The 14,266-nt window shown below is 49.4% G+C and overlaps 1 protein-coding gene across 1 annotated transcript; it reads right to left on the bottom strand.

Moving 5' to 3' along the window:
* Positions 1–472: 472 nt before the first annotated feature.
* NKX2-4 (NK2 homeobox 4) lies at positions 473–2,170 on the bottom strand. Its single transcript, XM_033154031.1, has 2 exons — positions 1,709–2,170; positions 473–1,294 (listed from the first exon to the last, which is right to left on the bottom strand). The coding sequence occupies exons 1-2, from the start codon at positions 2,088–2,090 to the stop codon at positions 579–581; spliced, it is 1,098 nt and encodes a 365-aa protein (XP_033009922.1). The 5' UTR covers positions 2,091–2,170; the 3' UTR covers positions 473–578.
* Positions 2,171–14,266: the final 12,096 nt, after the last annotated feature.

Here is a 14,266-nt window from a genome sequence, read left to right as displayed (position 1 = left end):
CTCAATCAATAACGAGATTGCACTTAAGGGACTCCCATATAAAATTATTATTAGTGTTAGTAACAGGATCTCTTCCCTTTTTTCCAGAGATAAGTTGCACTTCATTGTTGATCTTGCTCGGTTGCCTTTATCAGATATGTACACAACACCGATCCAACCCAGTTCTGGAACCACCCAGGAACTGTCTTGATGAACATATTCAGATCAAGCTTCTCTGCCCCGCTTTCCCGCCCACCACTGGAGCGGATGACAAAATTACGCCAGAGAACAACCTGCTCCCAGCGGATAATCCCCAACTCCATGTTAACAAATCGTTCCTTAATCCCCCTGTAGTCTTCAGCAAGTAGACAGGTACCTGGGCTTGTGGCCTGAGGATGATCCTGGAGCCGAGGAGGACTTAAACGGCGAGAGAGCTTTCCACCCGAGCTAAGCCAACCGAGTGCAGTTGGCTGCCGTCGGAGCCTGCCTGCGTCCCGGGAGCGGGCATCTCTTGCGGGGGTCGGGGGAGGAAGAGCAACGGGGCGGTTCGGTTTATTTTGGGGTATGTGTGCGGGGGTAGGTAGGTGTTTGTGGGGTTGTTACCATGTCCGGCCATACAGCAAGCTGGCGTTGACCAGACCGCCGTTATACTCGACGGCCGCCGCGTCCATCTGCGCCAGGGCGCCCACTTGGCTGTGCAGCGAAGGCGGGCTGGGGGACATCTCTTCCAGGTCCGGCGCCTGGCCCAGGGAGGTCACTTGCTGCTGCTGCTGCTGCGGCTGCTGGGGGTGCTGGGCAGCATTGCCCCCGGCCCCGCTGGCGCTGGGAGCTTGTCCGGCAGACTGACCGGCGGCGGCGGCGCTGTGCGGGCAGGGCTTGCCGTCCTTGACCAGAACAGGCACGGCCACGCGCCTCGGAGACGCGGCCTGGGCTTGCTGCTGCGGCTGCTGCTGGCACAGGCTGGGCCCCTCGGGAGGCGTCTGCGTCTGCGGCTGGTGCTGGAGTTGCTGCGCGGCCTTGTCCTTGGCTTGCCTCTTCATCTTGTAGCGGTGGTTCTGGAACCAGATCTTGACCTGCGTGGGCGTGAGGTGGATGAGGCTGGCCAGGTGCTCCCGCTCTGGCGCCGACAGGTACTTCTGCTGCTTGAAGCGCCGCTCCAGCTCGTACACCTGCGCCTGCGAGAAGAGCACCCGGCGCTTCCTCCGCGGCGCGGCGTGCAGCCCGGGCGCCAGGGACTTGGCAGCCTCCGCGATGCCCGACAGAGCCCCCATGCCGGCCATGTTCATGCCCCCCGACGGGCCCATTAGCCTGGAAACTGAGCACACACACACACGGGAGAGTTATGAGGCAGTTAGAGCAGAGGGCAATCTCGGGGAAAGGGACCTGGGGCCGAAAGCGTCACCCTCACCAAGTATGGAGAGGTCAGCTTTATTAAGCGCTTAAGGCGACTGAGTCCCAAAGAGCCGGGGCACCCTCTTATGCTCTCTGAGATGTCAAGAGTGTCCCTGAGCACGTCCAAAGTATTTCCCCCCTCCCCACTGCGGAATTCCAATTAGTTCCCCAAATTTAGGGGTAAAAGGGTCCAGATATGGGATGGGGCGCTCGACGAGACGGGCCACCAAAGATGGAGCGCGCTCCAGCCCTCCCCCAAGAAAATGCAGTCGGATTACCCAGCCCAGCCCCACCAACCCCACCAGCCCTATTCCCTTCCTAGCCCCTCCCCGCTTACTCGTAGGGTAGCGGGGATCCGCGTTGGCTCCGTACCAGCCTGAGGCGGCTGCGCTTCCGCGCACGCTGTCTGGATAAGGTGCCAGGTCGCCCACGTTGCCCAGCCCGCCGTTGCAGTAGCCGGCCACGGGGCCGTGGGCGAACTGCGAGACGCCGGCGTGCGCCATGGAGTGGTAGGCGGCGGCGTTGTGGGCGCCCATGGGGTGCTGCTGCGGAGGTGGCGGCAGGGCTGCGTTTTGGGGCTGCCGGTAGGCGGCGGCGCCCACGCCCAGGGGGGCGCCCAGGCTGCCGTCCATGGCGCCGAACTTCTTGTAGGTCTCGTCCATGGGGCTGAGGATGTCGGAGACGGAGAAGGGCGTCGTGTGCTTGGGGCTGAGCGACATGGCTCGCCGGGCGAATCTCCTGGGCTCTCTGCGCGCTCGCTCGCCCGGCCGACGCGGCTGCCGAGTCCGGACGAAAGGGGGCTGAGCGCCGCCGCCGCCGCCCGCCGCCGCCCGCCGTCGCGGGAGCCCGGCCAAGGAGAGGAGGGGGCGGCAGCAGGAGGAGGCGGCGGCGGCGCGCCAGCCCTCCCTCAGCTCTCGCCTCTTAGCTGGGGTTTCTTTTAGTTCGGCGGCACCCGCTTTACGACAGACACCGGCGGGGGCGGAGCCACAAGGAAGGCTGCCCCCCCCAGCAGCCATTCACTGCCTCTGCGGCTGGAGCCCCCTCCAGTGGAGAGGGGGGTCCCCCGCCAATTAGAGAGGCACCTCCAGCTGCTCCAAGGTAGGAAACCACTCCCCGCATACAAGGAGCCCCCACCCCACGCTCCTCAAAGGGAGCCCCTGCTAGGCAGTGTTGCCACAGGGGACCCCGCCTCCCCGAGGCCCTCAGAGGCAGAGGGACCCCAACTCGGAGGGTTCCCTCAGCAACTATTCGGGACCCCGACCCCACTCACTGGGAACCCCTGAGAGAGCCAGGCAGGGAACCCTCGATGCCCTCCTTGCTCCAAAAGCTGGGGGACGCCAAGTCCTGCGAGGCCCGGGGCGTCCCCGCGGCAGCCTCGCCAAGCAAGGCCTGCCTTGGACACCATCCTAAAGGGCATCCAAATAGATGGGTGGGCAGGCACGCCTCTGCCCTGGACGCCTCTTCAGGCTGCTGTACTGACTGCTCGAGGGGTGCGCTCCAGGCCCATTCGGCGCGACCCTCGGAGCCAGCGCCCGCCGCTCTTGGACTGGGTCCCTTTTGCGCCCTCCAGCAAAACTGTGGCAGCAAGGTTGGCGAAAGAGGAAATGCCCCCCCCCCCTTTGAAAGCAACACCTCGCGCATGCGCTCGTGGATGAGAACGTTTCTCCTGCCTTACAGGGTTGTTGTAAAGTTGACTGAGATAATAGAAGAGGAGCGCTTTGAGCATGAAAAAGGCGTGTTATAATTGCTAAGTAGGATATGGTTTGAATTAAGGCTTGTTAGAAACACCTAACTGGAAGCAAGCTTTGAAGTCCTCCAGTCAGATGTCTTCCTTCAATATTGGGCAGTGGGAAAAGAAAGCGAGAAATCGAAAGTCTTGTCCAAGGAAACGGGATGTCTAAGTAAAGGACAAATTGCGCCTACGAAATCCGCGGATACTGCAGTGTGGGGACTGAGTGTATGGAAATGATGCCACAAGCACTTACTTCACTGGGCTAAAGAAAGAAAACAGCACTCCCCACGCGCAGGGTACCCAGGAAAGGATAGATTTCAGCTCCCTGTTACAACATTGCTTGAATTTTCCGGTCCAACCTAAGGTAGCGAATGAAAATGAGATTGCCGTTGGAGCGCGGACTACAGACCATTTGGGAAGCGTGTCCCGTGGAAACGAAAGCGGATTGCTTCGGCCTTCTGTTTAAGGATGAGGACTGGAGCTTTCCCAGTTCTCTGTCCGTCTAAGAATCCGATTCTAAACGCATACCTCTGGAGAGAGTGCTTTTGTTCCAAGTCACGTCGGAGCCGGATGATGAAGAACAGCAGCTTCTCTTTAGCGTGACTTCTGGGGCAGAGACCAGTTCTCCTCTGGAAGCTAGAAGCGAGATCCGCCGGGCAGCTGGATCTGGATTTATGAAAACAGGTGTGTGTGTGTGTGTGTGTGTGTGTGTGTGTAACCACGGAGAGGAGAATCTGGGTTTACAGGATATTAAATGTGTGCCAGACCTGAACCCGTCGGGTCCCCTACCGTCGGATTCCTAACTAGGGCTGGGTCTGATTCTATCGCTGGGTCTCCTCCAAGTGTTTTGGCGACGGCTCTTATCTTTAGTAGAAACGCAGAGCTAGAAAACAAGCGCCCTCCACTACAACCCGCTAGAGACCGATCCCCTCTCCTCCCTCTATGTGTGGCTTCACTCTTTTGCTTGAGAAGGAGAGCTGGCGGCGCAGCTAGACCGGCACTCTACCGCTGTGGCCCTCTAAGAGTTTCACGTCCCGCGCCTTTCCTGTTGTCTCTGAGTAGGACTGAACGCTGGCTGGGGTGGGGTGAGACTAGATGGTGGTGCCGACTTCTCGTTGATCAAGATAGAGCGACCCCTGTGAGGATGAAGAGCCGCCAATGCTCCCGTTTTCTAGGAGCAGCCCTGAAAGCGATCGCCTTTGGCCTGGGAGAAAGTGTGTGTGGAGATGAGGTCTAGCGGCGGTAAGAAAAAGTGAGCGACGATCAGGTCTAGCAGTGTGGTTCTACTGCAGAAGCTCTATGAGCTACAAAGTTGCTCGCTGAAGAAGGAAAACGAAATGCCTACCGACTATTGTCAGGGGCGATGGGGAGAGTGCTTCATTCGGGACAGGAGAGGGGAAGGGAGAATTCTGCTCCCTGTGGACTGCCCGCTGGCAGCCTTAAGTCTATAAGGTTGTGGGCACTGCAATTGCATCAGGGTGAAGAACTGACACTCTGCACGCGCCCAGAAGTACTTACCTGTGCAACACAACAGCATGCGTTATTATGTGACTCGTCATACTTCTTGGCCCAATAACACCAAAGGGTGGTGCTGAGCGGGCATCCCTGAATGAGTTGTGCCGTGCCACAACGCTAACGATACCTGCGATATCGAGGTACTTTGGACAAGTGCTGGTGCAAAGTGGGCAGTGGCGAGTGGGCAAAAAACAGCAGCCGGGAGCAGGCAAGTAGGTCAATAGGTCATATGGCTTTCTTGGCTCCCATGCCAAGTCTCCTTCCTCCTAGCCAAGTCTCCTCCTCCAATTTTCTTTGTCCGCTCTTGGAAGAGGCTTGCTGTTGAACTTACTTCGGAGAAGGGCACCAGGAGATGTCAAGCTATGTCTGGCTGATGTCACTTCAGATGGCAGGCGTGGCTCCACACCAATGGAAACCCATGCACTCTTGACTGCCTTCATGACGCGCTTGTTTCCTGGGAGTAAGGATCTGTTTTGGGGGGAGCATGCCATAACACGTGTCATCTTCTGCAGTCTGAAGTGGCACTGCCAGCTCAGGCAAGGGTCCCTGTCTGCTGCTTGACAGCACTGGCTTCTCTTTCACGAGACCCCTGTGGGACAAAGGGGCACAGGAATCTAGTCAAGGTTAAGCACTTTGGAGGCCCATCGATTTCAATGGGAGACTTCAGCTCTTGCTTAAGCCTCTCCCACTGAAATCAATACTTAATTTAGGCTGCAGTCCTAGACCTACGTACATGGGAGTAAATCCCACGGAACTTCTGAGCAGGGGTGCATAGGGGCTGCGCTCTTAAAGTGCTGGGTGTTGGCTGTACTGGACCTTTATAGTGTGAACTTATTTTATGGAAGGGTTGTGGTGGTGGTGGGTTTGCTTTTTTTACTTGTGATGCTTTTAACAAAACCTGTATTTCGGTCGAGAAGTTTAGAGGGGGGGCTTCTGTTTTATACATATGTGGGGCGGTGTATGTGTGGTAATGAATGGAGGAAAAATGAATTACTTTCAGCAATGAAAATGAGATCCACCTTGGAAGAATTTTGAGTGCCTTAAACATAGGGGGAAATCCCTACTCAGATTAAAGGTTTCTACTCTACGTAATCTGCCGTTCAGGGGAGAAGCTTGTTCTGGGTGCCTTTATAAAGACATCGGCAACAAAGACGGGGACCCTTCGTGACTTGCTCCTCGCAGGAGTTAAGTCTCAGTCTTAAATACATTGACTTGAAGACCTCAAAAGGTTCCATGGAACTTCCGTCCCAGCAAGAGCGCACTGTAGTTATAAAAATTACCCGTCGCGTTTCTAAAATGGTTCAGATCCACCTAGAGAAACACCATGGTTTAAAACCCTTTAAACAAGTAAGTTCACGCTGCTTTGGGACACTTATTGCAACCCACCAGAGAGTTATCCTGAGCAAACGTTCAATATAACTTTCTGATTAATCTTGCCAGTTTTCTATCCATTCTCCAGGGCTACTGCTATTTTATAGAGCTCAAAATTTGAAGATGTTTTCAAGGGGCTGGGTCGCCTATAATATTTTCGGCTGTTGCAAACAGTCGCCTTTCCTAATCGAAACCTGGCCAAACACAATAAACCCGACGTGAAGCGTTTTTCCCATGTAAACGAATGGATGTTAAAAGTGTTGACTTTTGCTTTATTTGCGATTCCGACCGAAGCAACGTAGCTGTCTTGCTGGTATATTTGGAACTGTTGGCTGGGAATGTTTAGGACTGGTTTTCGAATGGGACGCCGGTAAACCGCCTCTCTCTCTATAGGTTATTGGGTTTTAAGAAAACTGGGGTCTCCTCTTTGCACCTCGCTGCTGTAACTCTCAGCACAAGTAACCCAGAAAAGAGTTTGGAGATCGCTGGCTTTTCCACGTTACTGGAGTGTGAGGGAAGGAGGAAACCTGGGTGAAACGCCGCCTCCTCGTTCGCCGGGGCACCGTTTGGAAGAGGCGCACGAAACTGCGACTGCCTACAAGGAGTGCGATACCTCGATATAAGAACTACCTCCACCCACCCGCATGTTGGAGATCAAAAACTCCCCACGTCTAGGAGAAAGTAAGAGCCTGAGAAGAAGAGCCCTGCAGGATCAGGCCACTTCTTTCCGAAGAGGCCAAGCAGTGCCTACGGGAAGCACACAAGTGGGGACCTGAGCGCAATGTGGAGTCGGGGATGGATGGGGCGCGAGGGCACCTTATTCAGCCATGGATCTACGCCAGGGAGTTGCCCTCTTGGCTCTTCCCTCCGCCCCCTTTAGCTCTGGGGAGCCCCATCTTTATGTCCTCTGGAACAAGAGTACTTTGTAAATACTGCTAATGCAGAAAGAAAAGTGTGTGTCTAGGTTTTTCAAAGAAAAAGAACAAGTATAGGTAGCTAAATCTGAAGGAAGGAAGGAAGGAAGGAAGGAAAGAATTCTTATAACCTAGGAAGCCTTTCTCATCTCCCTGAAGGGATACTCTGAAAAGGAGAAGGTATGAAGAAATCTGAATTGACAAAGGATAAAATGCGGGAAGGCAATGATTTAGAGGAGAATGTCATATCGAAGTTGGAGAATCAATGGATGTACAAGAAATGTACTATCCACATTAAGCAACAGGATGGATGAGCACATTATCATAGAACCATGGAATTGTAGAGTTGGAAGGGAACCTTGAGGGTCATCTAGGTGACATTTCAGCCCAGCAAAAGAACAGGAAATGCAGAGCAGGGCTCGTGAGAAGGTACATAGCCTGGGGAGAACCCTGGAGGGATGCGATCTCGCCTTGCCCTATTGGAAAAAGAAAGGAGCAGACAATTGTTTGTCCAATTTATATGCACAGCAAACTTTGAGGGTTCAAGATTTGCAGTGCATAAACAGGATACATAATTGGCTCTTGAGAACACACACTCGCAAAACAAGACGGGAATCAAAAGATGACCCAATTTATCAGCAGTTAAGGGTGGCTTGAGTTAAGGGTCATCTGGCCAGAGGCCTCCAGTAGCACATTCCAAATCATACAGATCGCTCTTGTTAGTTGACATGCTTTAATCTTTCTTAATTTTATTTTATGTTTTAAATTGTTTTTAACCCTTTTTGTTGATAATATTAATACTTCTTGTAAACCACTTAGAAGCTTTACTACCATCAAGTGTTATATAAATTTGGTTTTTAAAAAAGGAAACAAACAAAATATTCACTTTCTATGTTGCACTTTTACAGAAAAGGTAAAAGACAGTTTGTGGATAATATCCCCCTGCCCCGGTAAACAGAATAAAACCAGCTGGATGTTACAAGTTGAGGCAGTTAACATCCTCCATCTTTGTCACAATGATATAAACAACACAGGAGTGCATAATTGCTATTGTAGTAGAAGCATTTTTGTTTGGTTGTTTCTAGGAAACCTTTCCACAATTGTCCATGTATATTCAGAGCATGACGGCCATAGTCTTTTATTAACTTATGTAATAAAGCAGCACCAGATATCATACAAATTATATTCTGCCATTTATGCTCTGTTCATCCACACTTGTTTAGTTAATTTCCGCACACTTGGTGGAATCAGTTCTCAAAAACAAATATTTTCCAGTTCTAGCTACTGGAGGTCTAGTGGCCACAAATAAGAATGTCACTGATTCCTTATGCATCAGATCTTTTGTATTCCCCACACAAAAATATAGTAAGAGAAACTAGGGTTTTTTATGGGAGAACTTTGCCACAATTTCTGTGTTGCATTTCATCTTTACCAAATGTCACAGACACCCCACACTGCTGCCTGTATCTTGGACTAACTGTGCAATCCTAATTCCAGCCAGTGTGGAGTATTGGTTGAAGTGTTGGGAGATCAGGGCTCAAATCCACCCCCACTCAGCTATGAAGCTCATTGGGTGACCTTGAACCACTCACTGTCCCTTAGCCTGACCAACCTCACAGGGTTGTTATGAGGATAAAATGGGGAGGAGGAGAAGTATGCACACCACCTTGTGCTCTTTGGAAGAAAGGTGGGATATAGAACCAAATAGAACGGTAGAGTTGGAAGGGACGATGTGGGTCATTTAGTCCATCCTCCTGCAATGCAGGAAACTTTTGCCCAACACAAAATGACAACAATGTCTACTTAGAAGTAAGCCCTATTAAATTCAATTATGTTTACTTCTAGGTAAATGCAGTTAGGATCACAGCCTTTATTGTGAACTTTACATAGGATCTAAGGAGGCAGATACCACCTATGTACAACTTTCAAGGTATTCCCCCTTATACAAGCATTTCTTTCTACAGTGGCTTTGTCAGCCATTATGCTCCATAGTGTTTTCTAGGTCATTTCCCCACACTATATTGTTATAGGTTTTTGGGTACCAGAGTTTGTGCTTAGATTTAGTAAGTGCTAGAATTTAATTAATGCTTGGCTGAATTTAGCAGTGTCAAAATTGCCGAGCCAGTCTGAGAATGGCAGAGACATTAAGCAAACAAGGACAGGGTTATGATCCATCAAGAAAGCCATCAGTGAGCCAAAGACCCATGGGTAGTTAGCAAAATACAATGTCAGTGTTGGGAGGGGGGATTTCAGAATCACAGTGGGTGATGATTTAAGCAAGAGGAAAATTAGTTGTGTTTTGCAAGCAGTTTACAAGCTAGAGAAAAGGGGCCAGAGCATAATGGGGGCTAGAGTGTAATCCTGGGAACCCCACTATCCTAGGCTCAGGTTGTGGGATGTAAAAAACAGGAGCAGTCAAACACAGCATTGCTAGAGTGGACATAAAGGGGGGGGGGTTAGTCTACCAGCCAGAACTTCCTGTTTATTCTGGGCTGGGATGGGCTTCCTCTGTGTAACTAGAGATGGGTGTGGCTTCACCTGTGCAGGTAATACAAAACCACGGTAGCCACCATTTTCTATCTCTTTCCGACCATCTTTCAACCAAGCAACATGTGCTTAGGCAAGCTGCCCTCTTGGCCTTTGGCTTTTGGCCAAGAGACTAGAAGGAGCTATCTCTCTTAAGGAATAGGCTCCTAATAATGTATATATTATTTTCTAAGCTAAAAGTCTGCCTTCTGGGATCCGATTGTGAACAGATGATATCTTGTAAGTAAACTCTTTATATGCTTTTATAGAAGACTGTATCGTGTCTTATTTTAAGAGGGATTAAAGGGGAAAATACCAGGACAGTATTATTATAGAGTGAGAAGAGAAGACTCCCTAGAAAAGACCCTGATTCTGGGAAAGATGGAGGGCACAAGAAGAAGGGGACGACAGAGGATGAGATGGTTGGACAGTGTTCTCGAAGCTACTAACATGAGTTTGGCCAAACTGCGAGAGGCAGTGAAGGATAGCCGTGCCTGGCGTCCTCTGGTCCATGGGGTCACAAAGAGCTGGACACGACTGAACGACTGAACAACAATAAATTATTATAGAGACTCTAGCGAGTCTGAGCAAGCTATCCGCTGTGTGAGTTTAAAAGGGGAATGAAAACTCTGCTAAGTTCTGGGACTTGTTAACACAAGTTGGAATAGGATATCTTAAACAATATATCCTCTCCTGCATCCCTAAACATTCCCACAAAAGGTTAGTGGCCCCAGCATTGCGTATTTTCAGAGCCGTCTCATCCATAGAGGCTGGTGGCGCGGCGCGCCAGGGCGCCGGGCACCCCAGGGGCGCCCCCACGAGCCCGCCGGCATCCCGGGCTCCCCCTCCCCAACCCGCCCCCGCCCCCACGGGCAGGCGGGCGCCCGCCGTCGCCTCCCGGAGCCCCAGCTGGAGCGCTGAAGCGGCGCGGGGCTTTGCGCGACCTTCCAGCACTCCAGCTGGGGCTCTGGGAGGCGAGGGCGGCGGCGGCTTGCAGCCCGCCTGCCCGCCGGCTTGCAGCCCGCCCGCCCACCGGTGCGCGAGCGCCCACCCGCCCGCCCCTCATCCTCCGCCCGCCGGAGCACGGGCGCCCGCTCCAACGCCACGCCCCTCATTCCCCGCTCGACCACCCCCCCTCCCAAGGGGCGGCCAGCGCGGGAGGGAGGCGGGTGGAGAGGCGGCAGGCTGGGGGCGCCGAGGGATCGCTGCGCCAGGGCGGCCGATCCCTCTAAGACGGGCCTGCGTATTTTTGTGTATTTTTGAAGGATTGCCTTGGATTGTACTTTTGAGTTGGATTGTATTTTTCTGAGAGAACTTCCTGGTGAAGCACATGTTTTTTTGTTCCCATTGTGCAGAAGGGGGATTAACCTACCCCTCCCCTCCCTCAGTTCACAGTGACCCAAGGCAGTGAAGATTTGGATATTTTGAGATTTTTATTTTAGAATTTTGACAAATTTTTGAATTTTGAACATTTTTCAAATTTTTGAATTTTAAGATGGCTAGTGCAAATTTTGATAGTGATGCAAAACTAGGCTTGATCATGCTGAATGAACATAATTTTGTGCACTGGAAACAATGCTTAATAGCATTTCTAGATGCAAGGCACATTTTGGATGCTATAGAGAATCCCAAGTGGGGAAGATTTAGCTAAGATAAGAGTGTCGAAAGACAAGAACAGCGAAGCCAGACACATAATTTTGAGTGGACTTCACAATGAGCATCTGTCATTAATAAATAGTAAAGATGATGCATCTCAGATCCTAAAAGACATTGAACGCATGTATGGAGAATCTACAAAGAACTCCTACAGAACTTTAATGTATAAATTAACCAGACTGAGGATGAATTCTAAAGAAGAATTCACAGAGCACATCAACAAGTTTACTGAGATTATTCAAAGGATTGATCTTACACCAAAACCTTTTGATGAAGTGGCAAAGGTATCATTTTTTCTAGCATCTCTAGGGCCACGTTTTGATGCTTTTGTAAGTTTAATGGACCATAGGTAAAGGTAAAGGGACCCCTGACCTTAGGTCCAGTCGTGTCCGACTTTGGGGTTGCAGCACTCATCTCGCATTACTGGCCGAGGGAGCCGGCGTACAGATTCCGGGTAATGTGGCCAGCATGACAAAGCCGCTTCTGGCGAACCAGAGCAGCACACGGAAACACCGTTTACCTTCCTGCCAGAGCAGTACCTATTTATCTACTCGCACTTTGGATGTGCTTTCGAACTGCTAGGTGGGCAGGAGCTGGGACTAAGCAATGGGAGCTCACCCCATCAAGGTCTAACTTTTAAAGACCTGGACTTCCGGTTTGGCGCCTTCCCCGCCGGTCGGGAGAAACCTCGCGTCTGAGGTTTCTCCGTCGCTGCGGGGGGAGGGGGAGTCGAGACTGCTACTCGACCCCCCAAAATCACCAGGTGGAGAGTCCTGGTGCCGTGGGACCCGGCGGGCCCCCCAGGGTGCCTCCCTTGCTCTCCGGTTTGCCCTAGTAAGGGCAGCTGTGACGAGCGAGGTTTGAAGGCATGGGGGCTGTGGGTTCATCGCTAGCTTCGCAGCGGGAAGCGGCGGAGCCGGCGGGGGAGAGCACCAAATTCTTCTGGGATTCGGCTAATTGGACCTTGCAAGTACCAAATTTGCTAAAAAAAATAACAAAAAAATTGATTTAATTTGGAAGTTTTGGGAACTCTAAAAACGGAAGTCGGTTCCCTAAACGTTGATGAAGGAGGAAGCAGTGTAATTTTGAGTTCTGAAGCATTTTATGGATTTTGTAAATAGAAAATTTCTGAAGCTTTTAAGATACAATTGTTCTCTCTCTGAGATATTATTTGGACTGAATAAGCTTGCTGGACTTTATGGACTTTACTGACCTTATGGACTTTATTGATTTTATGGATTTTATGGACTTTGAGGATGCCCAAAAGGAAATGGTCTAAGGATTTCAAAATAAAAGTCTTGGAACTTTTGTGCAATTTAACAGAAGGATTCAACCAGCTAAATCAGCTAACGGGGACAGTACTAGCTGCGGACTTAGCTGTGCAAGAAAGGCCTTTTGTGAGAGCTACAAGGACAATTATAATGAAGAGGAGAAAATCCGAGGAAAAAAAGGTGGATTCAATCCGTCGAGGAAAAGTAGGAAAATTAAGAGGCAGAAAACAACAAGAAGAAAAAATGGGAAATCTGTAGGAAAAAAGAGTGTCCGGAGGAAGGCGGTACAGACTCTGGTTGTTGAAAAACTCTCAAGGACATATGAGATAAGAATGGAGTACAAACCAGTTTCCCAGGGCTGTGGAATTATGGTATTTGAAAGGGAGGGGGTGGGTTGAAAAACTTATGAACTTTGTGGAAACTTTTTTGCTATTATGGTTTGACGTATGGTATGTTAACGGATAATGGTATGGTCTTAAAATGAATGATGAGATAAAGGGGGGAAGGACTTTAAGGTAAATTCAATTTTAAATATGTTGTTATAATAGATTGGGGAATAACAATGAAAGCTTAGAAATACAGTGAATGTGGAGGATAGTTAAAAATGATGAATTAGATTTATAAATTGGAAAAGTATTTTGTAAGAAACATTGGTAAATGTAAGAAAGAGAGGAAATAATATTGGGTTTAATTGGCAATAACTGTAAATTAGGTTTTTGCATGGAGTCAACGGGTGGGAGCCAGGGAAGTCCACAAGGCTATGATGATACGTGTATTGTAAGTGATTAAATTGGCAAAGTATAAGTGTTCACCCCAGTGAGAGGGGGGTTTATTTGGTATGCTCCTCTTGGTGAGAGAAAGGGGGGTTAGAAAAATTTAATCATGTGCTGTAATTTGACTGTAATTTGGTCATAATTGGAAAAAGCCTAATAAATATTATTTTTTTAAAACTTTTAAAGACCTGACCAGTCATTTAAGAGAGGAATGCAGAAAGAGATTTGATTCTCCAGAAAGAAGTGCTAAGAGCAAGGTCAGGAATTATGCATCTAGACAATTTGCAAAGTCCAAAGAAATGCCCAAGAAAGTAATTTGCTACAATTGCAACAAAAGAGAGCATATAGCAAGAAACTGTAAAGCTCCAAGAGTAAAGGATTCCCAAACCTTTCAGCCAAAAGGGCAAAGGAAGGGGAAATTTGAACGCAACTTGCTGCTGCAAGAAAGGAATTTAACTGTCCAGGATAGTGAAATTAATTATAATTAGTGGATCCTGGACAGTGGAGCCACTGTGAATTTCTCATATAAAAATGACTATTTTGATGAAATAAATGAGAATGAAGGATGTGAAATTGAAATTGCAGATGGAAACATTGTAAAAGCAAAAGGTGCAGGTTCGCTGCATTTGCAATTCAATGTAAACAATGAATCTTTTAGGACCAGAGTGTCTAGAGTTCTGTATGTACCAGAACTGAGCTGTAATTTACTCAATGTGTCCACTTTGGACAGGAAAGGTTTTCAGATCACATTTGGAAATGGAGAGTGTAATATGACTAAAAATGGTGAAGTGTTTGTTCAAGCCAAGCTAATAAATGGTGTTTATGAGGTTGATCTTTCAGAGAACCAGTCTGCAAAAGTGGCACGTTCCAGCCAGAAAGATGAAGCAGATTTGCAGCTGTGGCACAAAGGACTCGGACACAGAGACACCAATGTCATTAAGAATCTACAGAAAAGTGATCTTGTAAGAGGTTTACGGGTAAAAGAGAGCAACAAGGCTCTGGCAAAATGCATAAGTTGTGTTACTGAAAAGGCTGTAAAACCTTCTTTTCCATGTTGTGCAGAACACAGAAGTACTAAGGTACTGGATATTATCCATTCAGATTTATGTGGACCCATTAATATCCCATCACTAGGGA

The sequence above is a fragment of the Lacerta agilis genome, chromosome 7 (assembly GCF_009819535.1).
Source record: "Lacerta agilis isolate rLacAgi1 chromosome 7, rLacAgi1.pri, whole genome shotgun sequence".
Lineage (NCBI taxonomy): Eukaryota > Metazoa > Chordata > Lepidosauria > Squamata > Lacertidae > Lacerta > Lacerta agilis.
This window is presented reverse-complemented; position numbering and strand designations above follow the sequence as displayed.

Bases quoted from the DNA above. Each gene is read 5' to 3' on its own strand.
- NKX2-4 (XM_033154031.1), bottom strand. From the start codon at position 2,090: ATGTCGCTCAGCCCCAAGCACACGACGCCCTTCTCCGTCTCCGACATC. The intron at 1,295-1,708 runs GTAAGCGGGGAG...GTGTGTGCTCAG, and splicing joins GGATCCCCGCTACCCTACGA to TTTCCAGGCTAATGGGCCCG.